Source organism: Trachypithecus francoisi, unplaced genomic scaffold (assembly GCF_009764315.1).
Source record: "Trachypithecus francoisi isolate TF-2019V2 unplaced genomic scaffold, Tfra_2.0 Lachesis_group12, whole genome shotgun sequence".
NCBI classification, from domain to species: domain Eukaryota; kingdom Metazoa; phylum Chordata; class Mammalia; order Primates; family Cercopithecidae; genus Trachypithecus; species Trachypithecus francoisi.
Window position 1 is genome coordinate 4478143 of NW_022681457.1, and position 26302 is coordinate 4504444.

Consider the following 26302-nt stretch of genomic DNA (forward strand, 5'->3'; position numbering starts at 1 on the left):
CAGGCTAGTCTCGAACTCCTAACCTCAAGTGATCCACCTGCCTTGGCCTCCCAAAGTGCTGGGACTACAGGTGTGAGCCACTGCACTCAGCCTTTTTCTTGAAACATAAAATTAGTCAATTGAATTTTGCAGTAATTTCTGCAGTTATTAAACAGGCTATTGAATCTATCCACAAAACTTAAGATACTTAACAACAGGGCTACAAATAACGTAAGTGCCAGCTCTCTGATCTCATGGCTAACAACCTGAGATTTCTGCCATCTGGTCCCAGCTCAGGACCTTTGCACTTATACTGTTAAACACCACCCCCCCCACCCCCCCCCACCCCCGCCCCACTACAGATCTCGCTTCTATCTGGCTTTTGTTCAAATGTTACCTCTTCAGAGGAGGCTTCCATTATCACCCTTTCTAAAATAGACTCGCTCTCACTTCCCATCCCTTTATTCTGCTCCATCGTTCTTCATTATGCTGGCCACTATCTCAAAATATCTTTTATTTTTTATATTTATTAATGTTTGAGACGGAGTCGCTCTGTCGCCCAGGCTGGAGTGCAATGGCACCACCTCGGCTCACTGCAAACTCCGCCTCCCGAGTTCAAGCCATTCTCCTGCCTCAGCCTCCCGAGTAACCGGGATTACAGGGGCGCACCGCCACGCCCGGGTAATTTTTGTATTTTTAGTAGAGACAGGCTTTCACCATGTTGGTCAGGTTGGTCTCGCACTCCTGACCTCAGGTGATCCGACCGCCTCAGCTTCCCAAAATTCTGGGATTACATGCGTGATCCACCGCGCCCGGCCTCAAATTATCTTTACTCAGTTAAATGCTTTTATTGTCTCTCCCAGTACATTGTAAGCCCTAGCAGGAGAAGACTTTGCTTTAATCACGTGCTGTAGCCCCAAAGCCCAGACAGTGCCTAGCACACACGAGATGCTCGATGAACAGTTATCGATTGAATAGATTAGACATCAACGCAATCAGGCTATTCACTTAGGGACTCTTTGCTAGTCGGCGGAGAGGTACATTATAGGTCTCTACGCAGAACGCATGCGCGCAAGATCCGGGAAGTGTGATTGCAAAGGGGCGGAGCATCCGGGAGAGCCTCGCGGACATAGGCGGTTTGGAGCGGAAAGCGGGAGGTGGAGGGGCGGCTTGGGGCTAAGCGCGCGCGCGCAGTGCAGACGCCATCTCCAGGCGGTTGAAGTACTCAAGGTGCCCGAAGGCGGGGTAGTGACCTCGCGCGTGCGCTGTGGCCGCGGCGGCGCCTGGTCCTAGCGTGTGGGTTGTTCTTGGCCTCGCGCGGCGCGTGCGTAGTGCAGACGGCGGAGGGATTTGCGGCCGGGACCCACCCCCTGCTCCAGTCGCTAGCTGAGGCCGCGCGGGTTCCTGAGCAGCGGCCTGGTGCGCTCGCTGCGCGGGCGACGGAATCAGACGGACGCAGACGCCCCCAGAGTGGAAGCCGAAGCAGGAGCTGTTGTTGCTGAGGGGCCGCCGCAGCCGCCGCGAGCCTCCGGACAGACACCAGCGCTAGGAGGGCGCTGCGCGGCGAGTGAGTGTGACTGAGTGGTCCGACGGGGAGCGGGGCCGCTACCCAGAAGCCCCAGCGGTGGGCCCGGGCCTCTTCCCCGCGGCCAGGCCCCCTTCCCACGTCCCCGCCACGGGTCACTTCTGCATCCCGTTCCCGGACCCTGAGTTCTCTGGGCACCCACGCCCGCTTCCCACATCGCCCTCGCGATTCCCTACCCACAGGCCCTGGCGGTGTGTGGCCTTTTTTCTTTTTCGTTTTTCTATGTTGTCCTGGACCCTTACCCATAATTCCTTTCGCCTTTTCGGGGTCCAGGTCTGTTACCCACAAGCACTTGGTTTTGGGGCTTCGCTCCTTATGTTTCTCTTTCTTTGCTCGGAGACTTCCGACCTCCAGGCCTTTGCAAACTGCGTCTAGTAATTTGCTCTGCACAGTACGGGACGAGCAGCCACAACTGCTCTGGGCCTCTCTCCTCGGGTCCTTGATTCCCCCAGAAATTCCCAGGGAACCTCTCCGCCCCACAGCTCGTGTCTCAGGACTCTGAGACTTCACTACTCAGGAACCCTTTTTCAGCCTTTATTTTTGTTTCTTACCGGCCTTTCACCTCCACCCCCAACAAGACTTTTACCCTTTTCTCCGTAACACAGGACCGTTCTCTGCCCTTACAAAGCCTGTTTTAATTCCGAGACTTTTTTCCTTTCTTTCTTATTTTGAGAGGCAAGGAGTAATAGGGGCTTTCTCTGCAGACCCGATCTAACCTAAGGCTGTCCTGCTTCTGCTCTCAGACTTGGCAAGATGACCCAGTTCCTGCCGCCCAACCTTCTGGCCCTCTTTGCCCCCCGTGACCCTATCCCATACCTGCCACCCCTGGAGAAACTGCCACATGAAAAACACCACAATCAACCTTATTGTGGCATTGCGCCGTACATTCGAGAGTTTGAGGTGAGTTCACTGAGCAGGCCAGGAATGGTTTGGGTTCTGGGGAGCAAGGGGTTGGATTTGCGAGTCCAGCCTCTGACCATTTTGCTAGCTGTGTGATTTAAGTGAGGGGCTTAATGTTTGTGATCCTCAGTTTCGCTGTTTTAAATGGGGTTGCAGCCGGGTGTCGGGTGTGGTCAAGTGCGGCAGTAGTCCTAGCTACTCAGGAGGCTGAGGTGGGAGGATTGCTTGAGCCCAGGAGTTGGAGACTGGAGTGCTCTGTGATTGTGCCGCTATACTCCGGCCTGGGTGACAGAGTAGGACTTTGTCTCTCAAAAAAAAAAAATTTTTTTTTTAAGTGGGGTTGTGGCCCAATGCGGTGGCTCACGCCTGTAATCCCAGTGCTTTGGGAGGCTGAGGCAGGCGGATCACCTGAGGTGAAGAGTTCAAGACCAGCCTGACCAACATGGTGAAACCCCGTCTCTACTAAAAGTAACAAAATTTAGCCGGGCATGATGATGCCTGTAATTCCAGCTACTTGGGAGGCTGAGGCACGAGAATCACTTGAACCCAGGAGGTGGAGGTTGAGCTGAGATCGTGCCGCTGCACTCCAGCCTGGGCAACAGAAGAAGACTGTCTCAGAAAAAAAGTGGGGTTTGATAGTACCCCTTTTGTAGAATTTTTGTGAAAATTCAGTGAGTAGTGGTTGAGGATTTGCACTTAACCAACACCATTTATCAGCTCTGACTTTGGACAAATGTTGTATCCTTTTCATGCATTGGTTTCTTTATCTTTAGCAAGGGGATAGTGGTAGCACCCTCATAATGCTGGAGAATTAAAATGCAAAGTGTATCGGGGGCTTGGCACCAAAGCAGTCAGCACATGTCAGCCTTTGTTACTCTGTTTACCATTTTTATTGTTAATAAGATGATGTTCATAAAGACTTAGCACCCAGTATTGAGTGTTGGAGGGCTTAAAGCTGCAGATGGGGATTTTAGCTCTGCACCTTCGGGGTAAATAGGAATGAATGACTTAGGCTCCTGGACCTCTGTGTTTTTATTTGTGAAATGGGATGACAAAGGTCATCTCTTAGGTGCATCAGAGCACACCTGAGAAAAACTGGCACACAGCCAGAAGTTACAAGAACATTCTGGCATTGGGTAGGGAAGGGCAGCTGGAGGCGAGGGAGTTGCACAGCAGAAGTTTGTAGATAACAGAAAAGTGTATCTTCAGTGGGATTTGCCACCCTTGGTGAACCTGCATTTGAGAAATGTTACTGGCCAGTTAAATTAACTTAATGGGCGCGGGCTGTGGTAGGTGCCCTTTGATGATGCAGGTCATGTGCCAGTTACTATTTGTTTGTTTATTTATTTATTTATTTATTTTTGAGAGGGAAACTCGCTCTGTCGCCCAGGCTGGAGTGCAGTGGCGCCATCTCAGCTCACTGCAAGCTCCGCCTCCCGGGTTCACGCCATTCTCCTGCCTCAGCCTCCCAAGTAGCTGGGACTACAGGTGCCCGCCACCATGCCCGGCTAATTTTTTTGTATTTTTAGTAGAGACGGGGTCTCACCGTGTTAGCCAGGATGGTCTCGATCTCCTGACTTTGTGATCCGCCCACCTCAGCCTCCCAAAGTGCTGGGATTACAGGCGTGAGCCACCGTGCTTGGTCTCAGTTACTATTTATTTATGAGACAGTTTTGCTCTGTTGCCCAGGCTCGAGTGCAGTGGCATGATTTTAGCTCACTGCAACTTCTAGTTCAAGCAGTTCTCCTGCCTCAGCCTCTCAAGTAGCTGGGATTACAGGCATGCGCCACCACGCCTGGCTAGTTTTGTATTTTTAGTAGAGATGGGGTTTCACCATTTTGGCCAGGCTGGTTTCGAACCCCTAGCCTCAGATGATCCACCCGCCTTGACCTCTCAGAGTGCTGGGATTACAGGTGTGAGCCACCATGCCTGGTAGCCAGGTACTTTTTTGTTTTTCTTTTGAGACGGAGTATCACTCTGTTGCCCAGGGTGTAGTGCAGTGGCGTGATCTTGGCTCACTGCAACCTCCGCCTCCTGGGTTCCAGGGATTCTCCTGCGTCAGCCTCCTGGGTAGCTGGGATTACAGGCATGCGCTACCATGCCTGGCTAATTTTTGTATTTTTTTTTTTTTTTTTTTTTTTGAGGCAGAGTCTTGCTCTGTCACCCAGGCTGGAGTGCAGTGGCCGGATCTCAGCTCACTGCAAGCTCCCCCTCCCGGGTTCGCGCCATTCTCCTGCCTCAGCCTCCCAAGTAGCTGGGACTACAGGCGCCCACCACCTCGCCCGGCTAGTTTTTTTTTTTTTTTGTATTTTTAGTAGAGACGGGGTTTCACTGTGTTCGCCAGGATGGTCTCAATCTCCTGACCTTCTGATCCGCCCGTCTCGGCCTCCCAAAGTGCTGGGATTACAGGCTTGAGCCACCGCACCCGGCCAATTTTTGTATTTTTTGTAAAGACGGGGTTTCACCATGTTGGTCGGGATGGTCTCAAACTCCTGACCTTGTGATCTGCCTGCCTCGGCCTCCCAAAGTACTGGGATTACAGGCATGAGCCACCGCACCCCACCAGCCAGTTACTATTTAATGTGTGGTTGGTGAGACCTTAAAGAACTGCCTTGGCCCTCAGAGAGTGTGCAGTTGTGGGCTTTGGAGCCCTGTTCTGTCAGCTCATGTTGCCTCAGGCCTGGTGCTCTTCACTGGCACTCATCAGCAGGGCCTTGCCATCACTCCATTCCCATCACGTCCTCTGGCAGTTTGTTCAATGCGAGTGATACTTGGAGCTGTGAGAAGCAGTGTGTTTCCTAAATACTATATTCCTAAGCTAGATGTCACCCAGACCAGTGCTTTTTCAACTGTCTTTGGTGAAGGACAGATACTATTCCCAATCTGTTTGCTTTTGGTAAATATGATGGAAATACTTCTTAAAGAAAGACCTCAGACAGGAGTTCGAGACCAGCCAGGCCAACATGGTGAAACCCCATCTCTACTAAAAATGCAAAAACTAGCCAACATGCTATCATGTGCGTGTAATCCGAGGTATTCAGAAGGCTTAGGCAGGAGAACCGCTTGAAGGATTCTAGTCAGTTCCTGGGTTCGTTTTAGAGACACAGGAACACAGAGGGGAAAGCGGGGCTTAGAATCGCTTGAACCTGGGAAGCAGAGGTTGCATGAACTCAGATTGCGCCATTGCACTCCAGTCTGGGCAGCAGAGCACGACTTGGTCTCAAAAAAAAAAAAAAAAAAAAAAAAAGATCTGCAGAATAAAAGACCGAATTTGTATTAGAGTCAGTGGACATCAAACTGTGAAATTATTGAAGTTTCTGAACACTTACTCATGGTTTCTGTACTTACCTGTACTCATCGCAGTCCAGCAACAGTTTGGATAGTACTGGTCCGTGGACCATGCTTAGTTTTTGAGACAGGATCTTGTTCTGTCACCCAAGCTGGAGTGCAGTGTCACAATCATGGCTCACGGCAGCCTTAACCTCTGGTGCCCAAAAGATCCTTCCCCCCCTCAGCCTCCCTAGTAGCTGGGACTGTAGGTGTGTGCCATTATGCCTAGCTCATTTTTAAATTTTTTGTAGAGATGGTGTTTCACTGTTTCCCAGGCTAGTCTGAAACCCCTAGGCTCAAGCGTTCTTCCTGTGTCATCCTCCCAAAGTGCTGGGATTACAAGTGGAAAGCCACTGTGCGTGGCCGCAGACCATGCTTTGATCTGTGCCACTCCCCTCCCTGCACTGTGACGGGGAAGGGTGAGTGGATGTTTATTTTTGTAGGGGGTGGGGGTGGGAGGGTTGACCTGCTTATTTCTTTGGTGAGTGACCCTTGCCATTTCCCCTAGTCCTTCCCACCCTGTCACCTCTCTTCTTGTTCCCAGGACCCTCGAGATGCCCCGCCTCCAACTCGTGCAGAAACCCGAGAGGAGCGCATGGAGAGGAAAGTATGTGATTGTTGCTTCCTGACCCCCTGTTTTGCCACTGTCTGCAGATGGTCCTTGACGCTAGGACACTTCTATCTGCATTTACTTCTCTACCTCCCCTTTCTCCTGACAGAGACGGGAAAAGATTGAGCGGCGACAGCAAGAAGTGGAGACGGAGCTTAAAATGTGTAAGTCTCTCATCCACCATACGGCTCTCTCCTCCCCCAAACCCTCTGTGTTCTTCCCAGGTCATACCCAGGACCTTGCTGTCGCCCAAAGCCTGTTTTGCGGGGAGCAGGGTTGTTAGTTTATTTATTTAGCCCCTGCCACTTGGCAAGCACTGTTTTTGGTTTAGGCTTTTCAGCAGCAGAACATAGAGTAAAAGTTGGCAGGAAGGGAGACCCCGGTACCTTGGGCTCCTCCTGCAGGGGAGGACAGTTAAGGGACTCCCACAACCTAGCTGGGTGTCACAGGCTGAGGCGATGAGTTGTGAGCGAGTGGGTCTGTCCTGGCTCTAACCTTAGCTCCTCGGCTGAGGTTGTTCCATCCCCTCCACATAGAAGAGGAATTGGAGTACAAGACAGGTATATTGTTGCCATTAAGCAAACTCATAAGAGGGTCAGATGTCAATCTCCAGTGGCTCTTTATTGTGAGGGTGAAAACTGTACAGTCACATGCAGCATAACAGTGTTTCAGTCAGCAGGGGACTGTGGATGTGATGGTGATCCTATAAGATTATACCATATTTTCCCGGGTGCAGTGGCTCACGTCTATAATCCCAGTACTTTGGGAGACCGAGGCGGGTGGATCATGAGGTCAGGAGTTCAAGACCAGCCTGGCCAACATGGCGAAATCCTGTCTCTACTAAAAGTACAAAAATTAGCTGGGCATGGTGGCAGTCTTCTGTAATCCCAGCTACTCGGGAGACTAAGGCAGGAGAATCTCTGGAAGGCCGAGGTTGCAGTGAGCTGAGATCGCATCTGCTCTCTGCAACCCAGCCTGGGCAACAAGAGCGAAAATCCATCTAAAAAAAAAAAAAAAGATTATACCATATTTTTACTGTACATTTTCTATGCTTAGATGCGTTTAGATGCACAAATACTTAGTATTGTGTTAGGGTTGCTGTAGTATTTGGTGTAGTAACATGCTTGGCCTCGGAGCAGTGGGACGCACCTCTAGCCCAGGAGTGTTGTGAGGTATACCATCTAGGCTCATGGAAGTGCCGTCTCATGTTTGCGTATCGATATCACCATCAAACGACTCACTTCTCAGAACATGACATGACTCTAGTGAGAAGACAGGTTTTCCTCCTATACCTGTGGACTTCGATGAATCCCTTTCCTCCAAATCCTGGAGTGCAGGGTTTCCTCAGGGTGCTACGCAGAAGTGTGACAGAGGCACCTGGTGGTGCGCTCTTTGGACACTGGCTGTCGGAACGCTGCCTTGATGTCTTTCCTCAGATGCCTCAGAGGCATCTCAGAATGAATCAGTGTCCAAACCACAGGGCTTTTCCTTCGCCCCCAACCTGGTTTCCTTTGGGTGTTTTCTCTGGGACGTAGACATTCAACTGTGCTGGTCATGACCTCATTTTTTGCCATGCAATTTGTTTCTAACACCTTTTCTAACCATTTTCTCGGTCTCTCAACAAGACCTATTTGTGTTACTTTCTAAGTGTCACAAACCTGACTTCTCTTTTCATGTCCATCACCACCACCCAGGTCACCTCTTGCCTGGACAGCACAGTCACAGTCTGTTATAACTAGTTTACCTATGTCTCTTTTTTTTGAGAGGGAGCCTCGCTCTGTCGCCAGGCTGGAGTGCAGTGGTGCAATCTTAGCTCACTGCACCCTCCGCCTCCCGGGTTCAAGCGATTCTCCTGCCTCAGCCTCCTGAGCAGCTGGGACTACAGGTGTGCGCCACCATGCCCGGCTAATTTTTGTAATTTTAGTAGAGATGGAGTTTCACCATATTGGCCAGGCTGGTCTCGAACTTCTAACCTCGTGATCCACCTGCCTCAACCTCCCAAAGTGCTGAGATTACAGGCGTGAGCCATTGCACCCAGCCTAGTTTATCCATGTCTTAACCAACCAAAATCCACTGTGGGTCTTTTTTTTTTTTTTTCTTTTCTAGAAAAACTTTAAAACTGAGATGGGATCTCACTATGGTGCCCAGGCTGGTCTTGAATTTTTGGGCTCAAGTGATCCTCCTGCCTCAGCCTCCCAAAGTGCTGGGATTACAGGTGTGAGCCACCACACCCAGCCAAAAATGTTCTTTTTTTTGAGATGGAAATTTGCTCTTATTGCCCAGGCTGGAATGTAATGGTGCGATCTTGGCTCACTGCATGCAACCTCTGCCCCCAGGTGGAAGCGATTCTTCTGCCTCCTGAGTAGCTGGGACTACAGGCATGCGCCACCACGCCTGGCTAATTTTGTATTTTTAGTAGAGATGGGATTTCTCCATGTTGGTCAGGCTGTTTTTGAACTCCTGACCTCAGGTGATCCGCCTGCCTCAGCCTCCCAAAGTGCTGGGATTACAGGCGTGAGCCACCACACCCAGCCACAAATGCTTTTTAAAAACAGTTCCGCCCGGGTGTAGTGGCTTACACCTGTAATCCTGCAAGGCAGATGGGTCACCTGAGATCGGGAGTTCAAGACCAACCTGGCCAACATGGTGAAACCCTGTCTCTACTAAGAATACAAAAATTAGCTGGACGTGGTGGCATGCACCTGTAATCCCAGCTACCTAGGAGGCTGAGGCAGGACAATCGCTTGAACCTGGGAGGCGGAGGTTGCAGTGAGCCGAGATCACGCCATTGCACTCCAGCCTGGGTGACAGCAAGACTGCATCTCAAAGAAAAAAAAAAAGTTCCAGGCTGGGCACGGAAGCTCAACGCCTATAATCGCAGCACCTTTGGGAGGCCAAGGCGGGCAGATCACCTGAGGTTAGGGGTTTGAGACCAGCCTGGCCAACATGGTGAAACCCTGTTTCTACTAAAAATATATATTAAAAAAACAAACTAGGCAGGCGTTGTTGTGGGCTCCTGTAATCCCAGCTACTCGGGAGGCTGAGGCACGAGAATTGCTTGAACATGGGAGGCGGAGGTTGCAGTGAGCCGAGATCGCGCCATTACACTCCAGCCTGGGCAATAAGAGCAAAACTCCATCTCAAAAAAAAAAAAAACAAAAAAGTTCCAATTGAGGAATTTGGACACTGGATCATAGATGAGGTTAAGGAATTAGTAAATATTAGCTCTGAAGATGTAATAGTGGCACTGTGGTTATGATGTTTAAAAGTCTCTATTAGAGACCAAAGTGGTGTGCTATCTGGAATTTCATTTAAAATAATCCAGCTGGTCACGGTGGCTTACGCCTATGATCCCAGCACTCTGGGAGGCTGAGGTGGGAGGATCACTTGAGTGATCCAGGCTGCTCAGGAGTTCGAGTGGTGAATATGGTGAAACCCTGTCTCAAGTGAAAATATAAAAATTATCCAGGTGTGGTGGCAAGAGCCTGTAATCCCAACTACTTGGGAGGCTGAGGCAGGAGAATCGCTTGAACTCGGGATGCAGAAGTTGGGGTGAGCTGAGGTCATGCCACTGTACTCCAGCCTGGGTGACAGAGCGAGACTCCGTCTCAAAAAAAAAAAAAAACCAAATGCAGTGGGCTGTGGGAGGATAGGGATGAAACAACTCTGGCCGCATGTTGATAATGGAAGCGGGCTCATGGGAGTTCATTGTACTGTTCTCTACTTCCATTAAGTGCTTGAACTTCTCCATAATAGAAAAGAAATAAAAGAACGGATCAAGTTCAGTGGGTTTCTGTGCCCTTGAGAGCCTCCACTCGTAACTATAGAAGCTTGCTGTGCCTTATCACAATGAACAGCTCCTGTCAAGGGGACCATGCCTCCTTGCTGAGCACTTGTACTTCGTGTTACTGACTTCTCACAGCTTCCAAGTGCAGCAGGGGTTGCGACTCCCATTTTTAAGATAAGGAAATGGAGGCTTGTTGAGGCAAGCACGCTTACAAAGAGTGAGAGTTCGGAGATGGGACCTCGAGCACCTCAAAGCCTAATTCCCGACTCCACGGCCCAGTTCCTTTGAGTTTCTGCTCTGGGCTGCTCTGGGTTAAGATGAGCCCCTAACCAATGATTTCCTAAGGGAGAGGTGCTGGCAGGGCTCTCTGCACGCATGGTGGGCCACTGCCTGGCGTTGGGTCTGTACTACCCTCTTTGAGCTTTCGTGCTCTCTGTCTTCAGGAATTGGGTACCATTGCTTTGCTGCATTTTCTTTTCCCTTTAGTCACGTTTGTGACCCCCCCCACCCCAGGTAAGCAAGCACTCCAGGAAACTCAGGCGGTGTGCTGGGGTGGTTTCCTTATGGCTGTCCTTCAGGAAGCTCAGCTGTTGTTTGGCCTTCGTCCACTCCCCAACCCTACAGCATTCATTGGTCCCACTGTAGTGTTCCACAGTAACTGTTAGAATGCCTGCTGTCTGGTGTTGCTGGGTGTGTTTCCTTGCTGCTGTGACAACCTTCAGCTCCTCATTAAATATTAGCATCTTATGAGGTTTTTCTTAACCTGCCTTATAAAGTCACCTGTTTCTATCGCTGGTCATCTGATGTGATCATATGATCTCCTTATTTACTTCTTCCATTAGCATATGAACCCCATGAGGGTAGACACCTTTTTTGTCTTTCTTTTTTTTTTTTGAGACAGTCTCACTCTGTTGCCCGGGATGAACTACAGTGGCGCGATCTCGGCTTACTACAATCTTCGTCACCTCCCTGGTTCAAGCGATTCTCTTACCTTAGCCTCCTGAGTAGCTGGACCATGGCCAGCTAATTTTTTTGTGTATTTTTAGTAGAGACGATGTTTTGCTATGTTGGTCAGGCTGGTCTCGAACTCCTGGTCGCAAGTGATCCACCTGCCTCGGCCTCCCAAAATGCCGGGATTACAGCTGTGAGCCACTGCGCCCAGCACCTTTTTTTTTTTTGAAATGGAGTCTCGCTCTGTTGCCCGGGCTGGAGTGAGTGAAGTGACACGATCTCAGCTCACTGCAAGCTCCGCCCCCCGGGTTCCCGTCATTCTCCTGCCTCAGCCTCCCGAGTAGCTGGGACCACAGGCGCCCGCCACCTCGCCTGGCCAATTTTTTTTGTATTTTTATTAGAGACGAGGTTTCACAGTGTTCGCCAGGATGGTCTGGATCTCCTGATCTCATGATCCACCCGCGTTGGCCTCCCAAAGTGCTGAGATTACAGGCATGAGACATCGTGCCTGGCCAACCTTTTTTGTCTTATTTACTGCCAAATCAACAACAACTACAGCATTTCCAGGCACATAGTAGACGCTTAAGAGTTACCTATTTACAAAAGCACAAACATTGGCAAAAAAAAAGAATTACCTTTTGAATGAATGAGAGTTAGCTGGTGCAGGGAAAAAAAAGAAAAAAAAGCCAGTGCAAATTGAGAGACCTGGCCATAGAAAATTACAATGCTCACGGATGTGGTATGGCAAGGAACTTTTTGTTTTTTTTGAGACAGAGTCTCGCTTTATTGCCCCGGCTAGAGTGCAGTGGCACCATCTTGGCTCACTGCAACCTCCGCCTCCCAGGTTCAAGTGATTCTCCCCTGCATCAGCCTCCTGAGTAGCTGGGACTGTAGGCACACACCTCCACACCCTGATAATTTTTTATTTTTAGTAGAGATGGGGTTTTGCCATGGTGGCCAGGCTGATCTCTGACTTCTGACCTCAGGTGATCCGTCCGCCTTAGCCTCCCAAATTGCTGGGATTACAGGTGTGATCCACCGAGCCCAGCCTGGCAAGCAACTGTGAGGATTGGGTGGGGAGAACACCGAGATGGAGTTGTTTTCAGACATTTCCATTCGTCCCAGATAGCAATTCCCTTACATTGTGGCTCAAGCTTTTGCTTTCTAAAACATCCCTTAGGCCAGGCACGGTGGCTCACGCCTGTAATGGCAGCACTTTGGGAGGCTGAGGCAGGTGGATCACCTGAGGTCAGGAGTTCGAGACCAGCCTGGCCAACATAGTGAAACCCTGTCTCTACTAAAAGTACAAAAGATTAGCTGGGCGTGGTGGTGTGCCTCTGTAATCCCAGCTACTTGGGAGGCTGAGGCAGGGGAATTGCTTGAACCCGGGAGGCGGAGGTTGCAGTGAGCCAAGATCGCACCATCCATTGCACTCCAGCTTGAGCAACAAGAGTGACACTCTGTCTCAAAAAAAAATCTGATACTTTATTTCTCTAGCTTCTGGCAACACCCACGCTGTCTTCCTGAAAAGGTAGCACCCGGGGGTTCGGGGAAGGAGCCTGGTAGTTCGAGTGCGGGGTGAGAGGTGAAGTCTGCCTTGGCCCTTTGCCACTTTGACACCTCCCTTTTTCTGTGTCTCGAGTTCTGTTTTGCTTCCGTTGGCAAAATAGTAATAAACAAATATCAGTATCCAGCACTGTGTCTGGGCCATAGTATGTGCTCAGTAAATTATATGCCTAGTGTTCCATTATTGGAATGCTAAGCATGTGGGAGTTATTTATATCCTGCTCAGGGTCATCGCCAGGGTCTGATTTTTCACACGTCTGCAGTTCAAAAAATTGCAACCTCTGGGTTAATGTTACTCCTTTTCTCATACTCTCCCAGAATGTGACAGGGCTTCTGAGGGGAGCCCTATGCCATGGAAGAACCGGCAGTGTCCTTAAGGCCCTGGCAGGAGTCAGGGTCGTTATGTGCTGGGGCCGCCATATTTGGTGAAAAGGACTTATTCCCAGGCCTGACCCAGCAGGATCACTATGGAATTGGTTTCTCAGGAGATTCCTGGCTCTTTTCTTTGGAGATTGTTATTCCTTAGTTGCCAGGTAGGACAGTTTGCCTCACAGCGAGACTGGAGTGAGGATCTAATCTGATGCTCGGCAGTTCTGGGTTCCTTTTAGAGACACAGGGCAGAGACGGGAAAGCAGAGCTTACTTAGCCTTTGCTCTTCTGGCTCTCATTCATAGCCTTGGGATCACTTGGTCTCAGGTTTTCCCATGGGCTGTAGTTGCAGTCTGTGTCCAGTGGGTGGCAGTGTGGCCCTGCCTACAGGAGGGACCTCTCCCTCCCTCTGAGGATACGACCCCTCCTCCATGTACCCCCAGTTCAAACACCCTGACCCACTCCACTTACTCTTTTGATGTGTCCTGGGGGCATCAGCTGCATTTCCAGGGAGTCCCAGTTGGGCTGTTACTGTTTGGATCACCTTGCATCTGGGAGCGATGAGGCCCTAAGGGTTTATGTAGGTCTGAAATGGCAGTTGGGCCTGCCACATCCTGTCAGCTTGAAGTCAGCCTTACCTCCTCCCCTCAGCAGCCTGGATTATCTCTCAGCCACTCTGATAAAGCCCACTGTGCCTCAGAGAAACAGGTTCAGAGAGGGGCGTGCCTGAGGTTGCCAGGTCACCACCCATGTTCCTCCAGCTAGGGGCCTTTCCCAGTGCCACCATTTTCTTCTTGGCCTCTGCCCATCGTATTTGTTTTGCTACCTGAGACCATGGACACCTTCAACTTACAAAATTCCCTTCTTCCTGCACAGGGGACCCTCACAATGATCCCAATGCTCAGGGTGATGCCTTCAAGACTCTCTTCGTGGCGAGAGTGGTAAGTCCCCAGCTCCCAGCTCCTGGAACCCCATGCTGCTGAGAGCCTGGGTCTGGCCCAAAGGGCAAATAGGCTAGGTACTGGGAATGTTCCAGGGGCTGTGGGACAGCTCTGTTCTCCCATTTAATGTCATACCCATCTCCTTGTAGAACTATGACACAACCGAATCCAAGCTCCGGAGAGAGTTTGAGGTGTACGGACCCATCAAAAGAGTAAGTGGAGTGGGGTCAGGGTGTTTGAATTGAGGGTGCATGGAGGAGGGGTTGTGTCCTAAAAGGGAGGGAGAGAGGTCCCAGCCCTGAGCATGGCTCACACCATTTCAGGGCCTGGGTTTATGCATCCTGACTGTATTTCCATGCAGCAGACCTTGGGTAGCAGAAGTAAAATGAGAAGTAATGACTGCTGGTGGTTGATTGAGAGCAGGGGTTGGCAAACTGCAGACTTATTGCTTGTAAATAAAGTCTTCCTGCTGCTCAGCCAGGCAGGTCTGTTTGTTTACACATTGTCTTTGGCTGCTACTGTTGTAAGGCAGGGTTGGGTTGTTGCAAGAGTATGTGGCCGTCAAAGCTGGAAATATATACTCTTTGCGTCTTGGCAGAATACGTATGCTGAGTCTTGTTTTAGAGGAAGGCTTTGTTTTACCAATCTTCTTTTAAGTCACTTAAGTGTTGTGCCTGATTTCCTTTATCTAACATGGGAGACATATGCCTTCCTTGAGCAGTAGTGAGGGCTTGAGGCCACCCTACACACAAACTCATGTTAGCCATGTCTCTTCTCCTCCCTACTTTGTTTTTGATACATCTTTTTAAAATACTTACACATGTCAGGCCGGGTGCGGTGGCTCACACCTGTAATCTCAGCTCTTAAGGAGGCAGAGGCGGGAGGATAGCTTAAACCTAGGAGTTCGAGATCTGCCTGGGCAATGTAGTGAGACCCTGTTCTCCACAAAAAGGAAAAAAAAATATTGTTGGGCCAGGCGTGGTGGCTCATGCCTGTAATCCCAACACTTTGGGAGGCCAAGATGGGCAGATCACCTGAGGTCAGGAGTTCAAGACCAGTCCGACCAACGTGGTGAAACCTGGTCTCTACTTTAAAAAGTACAAAAATTAGCTGGGCATGATAGCGGGCGCCTGTAATCTCAGCTACTCAGGAGGTTGAGGCAGGAGAATTGCTTGAACCCGGGAAGCGGAAGTTGCAGTGAGCTGAGATCGTGCCACTGTACTCCAGCCTGGACAATAGAGTAAGACTCCGTCTAAAAAAAAAAAAAAGTATTGTAGGCCGGGCGTGGTGGCTCACGCCTGTAATCCCAACACATTGGGAGGCCGAGACAGGCAGATCAGCTGTAGTCAGGAGTCAAGACCAGCCTGGCCAATATGGCGAAACCCCATCTCTACAAAAATACAAAATACTAGCCAATTGTGGTGTCTCGTGTCTGTGTGTGTGTGTGCATATATCTGTGTATGCCTGTGTATATATGTGTATACACACGTTGCTCTGCCCTGCGCAGTCCAGTGATAACCTTGGCCCCACCCTTGTCCCTCTGATCCCATTCGAGTCAGGAATCTCGGTTGTGTTTTGGAGGCTGTGGGGTCCCAGGTTCATCCATGATAGCAGTTGGTCGCCGACTGGTAGTGATGTGAATGGAGAACTAGCCATCCTTGAGGGACCAGCTCAAATGCTGTCACCTCCCAGAAATCTTCCTTGGTTCATTCTGGCCACCTCTGTCTCAACAGCCCTTCCTTGCCCATTGTTCTCCCTTACATGGTCCCCGAGGAGTCTTTCTGACATCCAGAGCTGACCCCATCTCCTCAGCGGTCAGCGTCCCATGGGTCACTAGCATGTTAGGACAGGTCCAGCTGTGACCATCTGACCTTACAGGACTCTTCCCCAAGCTGTGTGGCCTCGTGGACCTCCACCCCATCCCCCACCCCCCTTCTCTTGCTGCCATCCTCGGGATGGGACCCATCCCTCAGCATGCCACATTCTCTCAAGCCTCCCTGGATGTGCACATGTCCTTGCTTTTTCTCTTAGAACTCCGCTGTCCCTGGCCAGGTGCGGTGGCTCACGCCTGTAGTCCCAGCACTTTGGGAGGCCGAGGAGGGGGATCATGAGGTCAGGATTTCAAGAGCAGCCTGGCCAACATGGTGAAACCTCGTCTCTACTAAAGATACAAAAAATAACCCAGGTGTGGTGGCGGGCGCCTGTAATCCCAGCTACTCAGGAGGCTGAGGCAGGAGAATCGCTTGAACCTGGGAGGTGGAGGTTGCAGTGAGCTGAGATCGCGCCATTGCACTCCAGCCTGGGCGACACAACTCCCTCCTATTTCCCTAAGTCCATTTGTGTCCTCCTGACTCCACATAGACCTACACTCACATTGGCCCTTCGTTGCTCAACACCCTTCCCAGCTCCTCAGCGACCATGCTTCTCGGCCTGGCGCTGGGGCGCGTGACCCTGGGCCTGCTCACCTTTGTGGCCTCATCTCCTGGGGCTCTCTGTCATCAGTACGTGAGCCAGCTCTGCTGAAGTGCATCCCCAGCCTCCTGCCCTCCTGCCACCAGGCCATTGGACCTCTGGAGTTACTGCTTTTCCTCCTGACAGGCTGACTCCTCACTGTCCTCCTTCATCTCTCTTCTTTCTTTAGGTCTTAAGTGTCATTTTCTCCAGGAAGCTGGCTCTGTGCCCTCTGGTCCTACAATTAGAACATAAGTCACTCAGGGCTCTTGAAGGACAGAGAGCGTCTGAGACCTCACCTGGCCCAGAGCCTGGTGCGCAGGCTGTTGTGGGGTTGGTGGGGTGGAGCCGCTCTGTGGCGGGACTCACCCATGTCCCCATGCGCCCCACAGATACACATGGTCTACAGTAAGCGGTCAGGAAAGCCCCGCGGCTATGCCTTCATTGAGTACGAACACGAGCGAGACATGCACTGTGAGTACCTCCCGCCGAGCCTTGCCCTCTGACCCGCTCTCACTTCTCTGCTGCCCCAGCCCCTCCCAGTCTGTCCCCTCCCCCACCCTGCCACACCTGACATTAGCGATGTCTCTTTTCCTCCTCCCTCTGTTTCTGATGTATCTTTTTTTTTTTTATATACGTGATTTTTAAAAAAAACCAAATCCCCCACAACGTGTGTGTGTGTGTGAACCTGGGGAGGTAAGTGTCACACGTTGAACCTCAGGGGCAAAGAGGGAACTGGGTGGGGGGCTGGGGCCAGTTGGAGGTGGGGGAAGGGGTCGGATTTTGGGGGAGTCTCTCCCCATTATTCCCCCCACCGAAGTTGGGGGTGGCCAGGTTGCAATGAGGACTGGCCTTTGAACCTGTTGTCTCTTCCCCCCCCAGTAGAACTGGGGCTGGGCCACCCGACCCTCTGCCTCCCCAACCCTGGCCCCCCACCCTGTTCCTCAGTGGGCAGTGGGGTGATAGGCATGTTGAGCGCCTGCCCCTACAGTTCCAAAGCCCCCTTTGAGGCTGCCGCGGCGTCCACATGGGCAGGGATGGGTGGGGGAGGGTGGGCAGGGCTGCGGCGTGTCCAGGGGCCGCCGTATTAATTGATTGTTCTTATTGTCACTGCAGCCACCACGCAGCTGGCTTGCAGCTGATGCTTACGCTCCCCTTACAACACCTCAGTGTATGGTTGGTATAAGGGTTTGTATCATGGGTAAGATCACTCAGCACCGCACACCAGCCCAGCTTAGCCAGGCAGCTCAGGAGCAGCGAGGCGCCCCTCCTCCCACCCCAGTCGCCCCCGCAGCCTCCCCGCACCCATGGCCCTTTCCTTGTTTGGGTGCCCTTTGTCCCTCCTGCCCCGATCCGAATGCTCTCCGAGAATCTTGCTGATCCCAGGAGGGGAAGGATGAACCCGGTAGGAAAGGCGGTGGCCTCTCCGCTTGGGTTCCACCCAGCCTCTGATGACCCGGCTTCGCGATGTCAGCGGCGAGGTGGCGGGAACACCGAGGGCAGGGCACCAGGCCAGGGCTCCACTGGAACCCTTCAGCCTTCCCTCCCTGCCCCCGTGCTTTCTGTGGGGCTGCTACTGTGCTGGCCCTGGAGAGTCTTTTTGGCTGCTAGTTTTGGGGTGCTCTGCGCCCTTCCTGTCTTCCTTCCTGTGGTTGAGGCCTCCCGAGGGGGCTGGCTGTGGTGTCCAGCCGCTCTCCAGAGGTGGTCAGGAGCTCCCCAAAGTGCATGGAATTGGGGCTTGGGGTGTGGGAGGGACCAAGGGGTAGGCTGCCAGCAGCTGAAGGTGTCAGTAGGTTTTTACTAAAGAACCTTCCACTGTCTAGAGACTTGAGAGAGGGAAAGAGAGAGAGAGGCCTAGACGAACACAATCACATGTTTTCTTTGCTGTTCCTCCCGGGATGGGCCTCTTTTGGGGTTTGGGACTCTGAACCCGAGCGGGGTTCCTTCGCTTGACTTTGATCCTGGTCCTTAAATGCCTTTCCCCACTCCCCTCCTGTGGGTTCAGGGGCCAAGTGGCCCCTCCTCAGAGCACGGGCAGCACCATCTCCTGGACCCCTGTGTGCCAGCCTCTGCAGACGCAGCTGGTGGGAGGGAGCATGGAGTTGGAGGTGGAGAAGTCGCGGGGGGTGGGCTGTGTGCCTAGTTCAGTGTGACTTGGGGACTGGTGAGGTTGGACAGGTTTTTGAGGCCTCCCCAGCCTTCTTTGTAAATTCACACGAGATAGTCCAGGGCTTTCCAGTGCCCAGCTCGGATGATAATCCTCGTTTCCCTGACTCTAAGGCCTCCTTGAGATTTCTTTGGGGTCCACCACGTCCTCTGCCTGTCTCCAGGTGGTACAGGAGATGTGGTTCCTCTCCCTCTCCTGACTCCCTAGAACCCCCAACTTCCCCTCCCTGTAGCTTTAGCTGACCCCATGGTGGTGGGTGTGGGGTCTGTGCGCGTGCTCAGGTAAGCTTGGGGGCTCCAGGTAAGCGGTCCCGTGTCCCCCCCCCGGGAAGCCCGCCTCCTCGCCAGGCCCCCAGGAGTTGCCGAGCCCCCCCCATCCCGCTCGGTTTGGACACCCGCAAGGCCGGCATCGGTAAATGGCACCTTTTTCTCTTCCTCTGGTTGTTATTTGGGGGGGATCGGGCTGGGGCGGGGCAGGGTATTACGGTTGGTTGAGGACAGCCCGCTAGGCCAGGGCTGGGTGGGGGAACAGGGACTTTTTGGCCTTCCTGATAGCCCCACGTGATCACAGGCCAGGGCTTCAGGCTTGCCTTCTGCTGTGCACTACCCGAGAGCAGCAGTGAGCCTCTCCCCCGTCTCCCCTCTACGACTCCCCTTTCCTGGCAGGCTCAGGCTGGGGTTCGCTCCCAGCGCGTGTTGAGCCAGGGGTGTGGAGGGCGAGATGGGGCGGGGCTGGGGGGAGGCAGAGTCAGTCATCTCAGGTAAGGCAGGGATTTTCAGTAGCACCGCACGGCACCCCATGCTTCCTCCACTGCCCCTCTCCCCTGCTGCAGGGGCCCTGCCAGGCCCCCTGGGAGTGTATAACCCGCCTCTCTGCTCCCTGCCATTTCCTGAAGATTTCTCCCACCCCCTTCTGGTTCATTTTCTGTTCTGATGTCTGTTCCCCCCACACTCACCCCCCTCCAAAAAAAAACAAAAACAAAAACCGGTGTGGTCTGGGGTGCGGAGCGTCCCAGCTGGGCCTCCTGCCCTGGCTTGTGTCTCAGGGTGCATGCTTGGGGTTGTGGAGGAGCCCCCTCCCCCACAGCAGAGTCCAGCGTGGAGTTAACCTTCAGTTTCTTTGCAGCGATTTTGGCCGCCCTGGCGGGAGGGGGCTGTTCCATCATGTGGGAGAGGAAGGACGGGGATCCCAGGGGGTGGTGGATGAGGGTGAACATCTCCCTCGACCAGGAGTGGTTGGGGTGCTGAGAGGAAGCAGAGGCTGAGATGGAGCAGGCCCTTCGCCGATTTGGGAGAGGGTTGGTCTGGCTGTCAGTTGCCTGGCTGTCTGTTGGGCGTGTGCGTGTGGGTGATGATGGGGACACAGGGCGGGGATTCTGTAGAGCCGGGCCTGTCCTGACTAGAGGACCCTCTGGGGACTCCTCCCCTCCCCCTCCCCACATCTGTTACAGCCGCTTACAAACACGCAGACGGCAAGAAGATTGATGGCAGGAGGGTCCTTGTGGATGTGGAGAGGGGCCGAACCGTGAAGGGCTGGAGGCCCCGGCGGCTAGGTGAGCACGTCCTGCCCTCGACGGGCTCTCGGGGACGCTGGACCTGGTGGCCTTGTTCTCCCTTCTTGGCTGCTTTCTGCTTCTCTGTCTCCTGCCGGCTCACGTCTCCCATCGCGTCCTCATCTCCAGCTTCTCTGTTTCGTGGCCATCACATTTCTGACAGCCGCCTGTCTCCTCGTTCTGGGTTACTGTGAGGAGCAGGGGCACCAACCTGGAGCAGGGGCACCAGCCTGGAGAGGCCTGAGCCCACATGCTGGCATCCCCACTTGCTTGCGGGGGTCACCTCTTCCTGCCTCATTGTCCTCCTCTTAGTGGAAATAACCTGAGTTTGCTGAGCTCAGTGTACTGGGTGCCCAGCTTGGCAGTGACGCATTCTGGGGTTGTAAATGTCACTTGCTTATCTGCTTCTGCTGCTTGTTCTTGCTCTTGTTCGCTATTTTACTGATTCAGCAAGTACCTATTTGATCACCAGCCGTATGCCAGGCTTCTAGTCAAGAGCAACACAGAGGCAGCCTCTGCCCTCTGAGCCTCCTGCATTCAGTCTCCTCATTGTCGTTTGCTGTCTCAGGCAAGGTCAGTTTGGCTGCAGGTATCAGAAATAAACTTGAGCTTCCTGAAACATAAAAACATAAAAAAAGAAACATAATTCTGTTGATACAGAATTATGGGCATCCTTTGGAGTTCAGAGGTATGTGATGCCCATGGATCTAAGAGGACCTGGTAGCTGAAGCTGTTAAGAGCTGGGGCAGCCAGGCCAGGCACAGTGGTTCACGCCTGTAATCCCAGCACTTTGAGAGGCCCAGGCGGGTGGATCACAAGGTCAGGAGTTCGAGACCAACTTGGCCAAGATGTTGAAACCCCGTCTCTACTAAAAATACAAAAATTAGGTAGCCGTGGTGGCGGGCATCTGTAATCTCATCTACGCAGCAGGTGGAGGTTGCAGTGAGCCGAGATCGAGTCACTGCATTCCATCCAGCCTGGGTGACAGAGCAAGACTCTGTCTCAGAAAAAAAAAAAAAAAAAAGCTGGGATGACTCACCTGTGATGTGTGACGGCCCACAGCTTGCTTCTGCCTCCTTAGCCTCCATGCAGCTGGGTCTGTCCCATGCCTCTTTGCACTGGCCCAGTGCAGGCATGCCACAGGCCCCGGCTTTACACTCAGTCCTGGATGGGTCTCTTGTTTCGGGCTGGGCACATCTGATTGACTCAGTGTTGGGCCTGGGGTCCTGCTACTCAGGCATGCTTATTGACGACTGAATCCTGCAAAGCTGAGTGACAGTTGTCAGAGAAGATGATGATCCCTGGGCAGACACCCAGGCAGTAGTAGCCACTTGGGACTCCTGTCCTGCCTCCCAGCCCTGTATCCTCGCTCTGGATTCGCCTGTGCTAGGGAGATCACACTCTAAGCTGCTGAGCCTCTGAGTTTACCAGGCATGTTCTTACCTTACTCTGGTCTCTCCGGGGTGGAGTGGGTTCTTACAGCTCTGCTGTTTCCTGTTGGGGCAGGAGAATTCTGGAATCTCAGCCTTTCCAGAATCTCAGAATCTTCTAGTTCAATTGCCATTCAGACTTTTTGTTGGTGTTAGCCAATAACATCTTGACTCGGTGCACCTGCAGAAATACTATAACCTAAAGTTTGAGGAAACAGTTTTTTCTGTGTAGTAAGTATATAGTTGTATTTTATATTCTGCTGTTTTGTTTTTTAAGATGTTGGTTGCAACCCATCAGACTGATGATGTGACTCATTGCTGGGTCATGACTTGAAAATAGTAAAGGCTAGTCTAGCTGCCCTGTGCCTGTGATATGGCAGGTGCCTGGTCTGCTGCCGGCTTCCTATAAGAATATCTCCCTGGCTGGGCGCGGTGGCTCAAGCCTGTAATCCCAGTACTTTGGGAGGCCAAGACGGGCGGATCACGAGGTCAGGAGATCGAGACCATCCTGGCTAACACGGTGAAACCCCATCTCTACTAAAAATGCAAAAAACTAGCCGGGCGAGGTGGCGGGCGCCTGTAGTCCCAGCTACTCGGGAGGCTGAGGCAGGAGAATGGCGTGAACCTGGAGGCGGAGCTTGCAGTGAGCAGAGATCCGGCCACTGCACTCCAGCCCGGGCGACAGAGCGAGACTCCATCTCAAAAAAAAAAAAAAAAAGAATATCTCCCTGCAGCCTCTTTTCTATACAGAACTCAGCCCTGCCTCACGGAAGCTTTTCCAGGCAGTGTGGGATAGAGGAACGCTTGAGAAGGCAGGTTCTGCAGCAGACGGCAGTGACAGCCCAGTTCTGCACCTTCCTTGCTGAGTCACTGTGGGCCAGTGACTTGATCTGAGATTGTTTCTCCATCATAACCATGAGGTTCCTTGGGGCTGTTCATCTATTCGCTTGACACACACACATCCACCTTTCTATACCAGCTGCAGCGCCACCTGCTGGTACCGTGAGCAAGAGCCGAGTGCGCCCACAGTCCCGGTGCCTTGCAGTCTAGTGGGAGAGGCAGGTAGGGGTCGACTCAGACAGGTAGCAAACCTGAAACTCCGGGGAAAGGAAGCATTTCTGCAACTGTGAGTACGTAGGACTGTGAGGAGAGGCTTCCGGAGGAAGGGATGTTCGGGCTAGCCTTAAGGGTGAGTGGGAGTTCGCCAGAGAAGGAAGGGGAGACCAGTCCAGGGCAAGGAGAATGCGCAGACACTGGCAGGAAGGTGAGCGCGGGGACACTGGGAAAGCCTGGGACGTGCAGCCAGGGGCTGCGGGTCAGACGCTGGCGGGGCCCACTCTTGCTGCTGCTACCACCAGTTGACAAGGAGTTTGGACCTCAGGCTGGGGGACGCCACCAGAGGCTTCTAAGCCGATCACATTTTTGGGTGGAAAGATCTTTAGCTTCGGGCTTGTGTGAGGATGAGGATGACTGGAGGCTGTGAAGTGCGCTGTGGTTAATATGATGCACTTTGGGGTCAAATGTGGGTTCCAGTAACGGCTGTTTCCTAGCGAATGCTTTGTGTGAGTTACTTAAGGAAGATGTGGCTGTCTTGTGATGGGAGTGTGTGGGATGAACTGCAGAGGGGGACCCAACCCTGTGAACACTAAGCCAGGGGCTGCCTTTCTGCTTTTGGAGCCGGCTCATTTCTGCTCCTCCGGGCCCTGCCCCTGCCCCTGCCCATACTGACCCTCTTGTCTGTCTGCCCTGCCCAGGAGGAGGCCTCGGCGGTACCAGAAGAGGAGGGGCTGATGTGAACATCCGGCATTCAGGCCGCGATGACACCTCCCGCTATGATGAGAGGTAAGATTGGGCGACCGGTGTCTTGGGTCGGGGCGGTCACGGGGGGAGCCCGGCCACACAGGTCTGCCCACCTCATCCAGGCCCGGCCCCTCGCCGCTTCCGCACAGGGACCGGGACCGGGACCGTGAGCGGGAGCGCAGAGAGCGGAGCCGGGAGCGAGACAAGGAGCGAGAACGGCGACGCTCCCGCTCTCGGGACCGGCGGAGGCGCTCACGGAGTCGCGACAAGGAGGAGCGGAGGCGCTCCAGGGAGCGGAGCAAGGACAAGGACCGGGACCGGAAGCGGCGAAGCAGCCGGAGCCGGGAGCGGGCCCGGCGGGAGCGGGAGCGCAAGGAGGAGCTGCGTGGGGGCGGTGGCGACATGGCGGAGCCCTCCGAGGCGGGTGATGCGCCCCCTGATGATGGGCCTCCAGGGGAGCTCGGGCCTGACGGCCCTGACGGTCCAGAGGAAAAGGGCCGGGATCGTGACCGGGAGCGACGGCGGAGCCACCGGAGTGAGCGCGAGCGGCGCCGGGACCGGGATCGTGACCGCGACCGTGACCGCGAGCACAAACGGGGGGAGCGGGGCAGTGAGCGGGGCAGGGATGAGGCCCGAGGTGGGGGCGGCGGCCAGGACAACGGGCTGGAGGGTCTGGGCAACGACAGCCGAGACATGTACATGGAGTCTGAGGGCGGCGACGGCTACCTGGCTCCGGAGAATGGGTATTTGATGGAGGCTGCACCGGAGTGAAGAGGTTCTCCACCAGCTGTGTTTGGACGCGTTCCTGCCCACCCCCTTGCTGTCATCCCCTCCCCCAACCTTGGCCACCTGAGTTTGTCCTCCAAGGGTAGGTGTCTGATTTCTTCTGGCCCCTTGGATTTAAAAATAAAATTAATTTCCTGTTGATGGTGGGCACCTCGGTTTCTTCCTCACTGCTGTCCTCCCCAGAAGGTTGTCCCTGACTTTTGCTAGCCCTGCTTGGTTTGGTTTCCAGGGAGTAGTTACAACGTGAGGGTTAGGACGTGAGGCTGGCTCTGCCCAGTAGCCAGAGCTGTTGAAGGTGGGGAGGAGGTCTCTCTAGGGCTCCTTGTTTCCCTTGTTTTTTCACTCTCTCTTTTCTTTTTCATCTCTGGCATACATTCCTCAGGGCTGACCATACCCCTGTCTTGGTAGGGGGCTGGGAATTAATTAGGAGGGGACATGATTACTCCGGGGAAGCTGCAGTTTTGAATATGCAAGGGAAGCTGCCATCTGCACGGGAGAGCGGCATACATGGTGAGGAAAGGCAGAAGGAACGCACTGGGCACGGGTGAGATGGGGCAGAGCAGGAAGGGTGGACTCACATCGTACTTAGTAGTGACAGGTGTAACGAGCAGAAACAGAAGAGGTCCTACCAGCAATTGAGATTTCAAGCAAATTCCTGGACAAAAGATGAAAGCCATCGGTGGTGAGAACACTTCAGTCTGGTGAGTGCCGAGAAGGAAGCCAGTCAGCCTTGCAGAACCCTAGAGGGTCAAGGCTGCAGCTCCAGGAGAGCGAGAGTGGGACGCCAGAGGCAGAGCTCGGGACAGAACAGTTGGCCTCCTTGTTGGCACTCAGGATGCCTGGGAGCTGGGCCGGGGGGGTGCCTAGGCAAACCAGCTTGTGTTCAGGCCTGCTTGTGTCTTTTAGAAGCATCTCAGCCTGAAGGCAAACTTGCCCTGGTAACTCAGAGGGTCTGTGACTGACCCGCAGGATTTTAGTCTGCTTTTTAATGGTTTCAGTTTAATCAACTAAGGATACCCAGATATTTGAGGAAAAGCAGACCAGAAGATAAATAGAAAAACTGACCCTGGAAGAAATGACTTAGGATTAAAAGCACTTCTTACCTCTAATTAGTATATTTCATAGATACCCCAGATACTGCAACTATAGATTTCTAGTATTGGCTATAAAAAGCCCATTTTGGACTCACATGGCACAAACTGGTTATATAAAGGCTGGACAATAGGCAAAAACTTAGGAAAGGCGCCAGAGCGCAGCCAACTTTGATGAGGCTTGAGGGGGTGTGATCCGTTAAGAGAACACTTACGGGTGTGTTTCATGCTTAACTTGCCTTTTCCTTGAGGATGTTTTGCCATTTAGCATGGGGAAGAGACTATCAGGCGGGACTGACTTCCACTGGGCCAAGTTCACAGAGGTTCAGCCAGGCAGCTGGGACTTGACAAAATAGGAGAGGAGGGCACTGAGCTCCCAAATCTACGTGCACCCTCCCTTAGAAGCATCTGCCAAGTCAGGCTGCTCACTGTCTATGCCAGACCCCCAAGAAGAAACTCATCAGAATGCAGTAACTGTGAGGCTGAGGAACTGGTGGCCTGGAGACTGCAGCAGCCATGCTGTTTTGGGGCAGACAGGTTGTGGTTCAAGGCCCACCATGGTGGATTGACCCTGCTTGAGATGGCCAGGGTGCCTCAATGTCAAAGTAAGGCCATAACAGAAGAAATCAGACTAAGAGGCTGGGCGCAGTAGCTCACGCCTGTAATCCCAGCGCTTCGGGAAGCGGAGGTGAGTGGATTACTTGAGGTCAGGAGTTAAAGACCAGCGTGGCCAACTTGGCAAAACCCCATCTCTACCAAAAATACGAAAAATTAGTCGGGCATGGTAGTGAGCGCCTGTAATCCCAGGTACTTGGGAGGCTGAGGCAGGAGAATTGTTTGAACGTGGGAGGTGGAGGTTGCAGTGAGCCGAGATGGCGCCATTGCACTCCAGCCTGGGCAACAGAGTGAGATTGCATCTCAAAAAGAGTAAATAATAATCAGGCTAAGAAAGCCTAAAACCAGACTTTTTCAGGATTTAGGCAATCTTCTAGCCAGAAGAAAAGTCT

At 52.9% G+C, this 26302-nt stretch overlaps 1 protein-coding gene across 2 annotated transcripts; it reads left to right on the forward strand.

Annotated features, from left to right (window-relative positions):
- The first annotated feature begins 1092 nt into the window (after positions 1 to 1092).
- Positions 1093 to 24346, forward strand: SNRNP70 (small nuclear ribonucleoprotein U1 subunit 70). 2 transcript variants are annotated; one of them, XM_033223980.1, is made up of 10 exons: positions 1093 to 1546; positions 2308 to 2464; positions 6339 to 6401; positions 6514 to 6568; positions 13954 to 14018; positions 14168 to 14230; positions 16862 to 16943; positions 20087 to 20188; positions 23373 to 23460; positions 23541 to 24346. In XM_033223980.1, the coding sequence occupies exons 2-10, from the start codon at positions 2318 to 2320 to the stop codon at positions 24187 to 24189; spliced, it is 1314 nt and encodes a 437-aa protein (XP_033079871.1). In that variant the 5' UTR covers positions 1093 to 1546; positions 2308 to 2317; the 3' UTR covers positions 24190 to 24346. The 2 variants fall into 2 exon arrangements, with proteins under 2 accessions (XP_033079871.1, XP_033079872.1); XM_033223981.1 differs by having other exon boundaries at positions 23568 to 24346.
- Positions 24347 to 26302: the final 1956 nt, after the last annotated feature.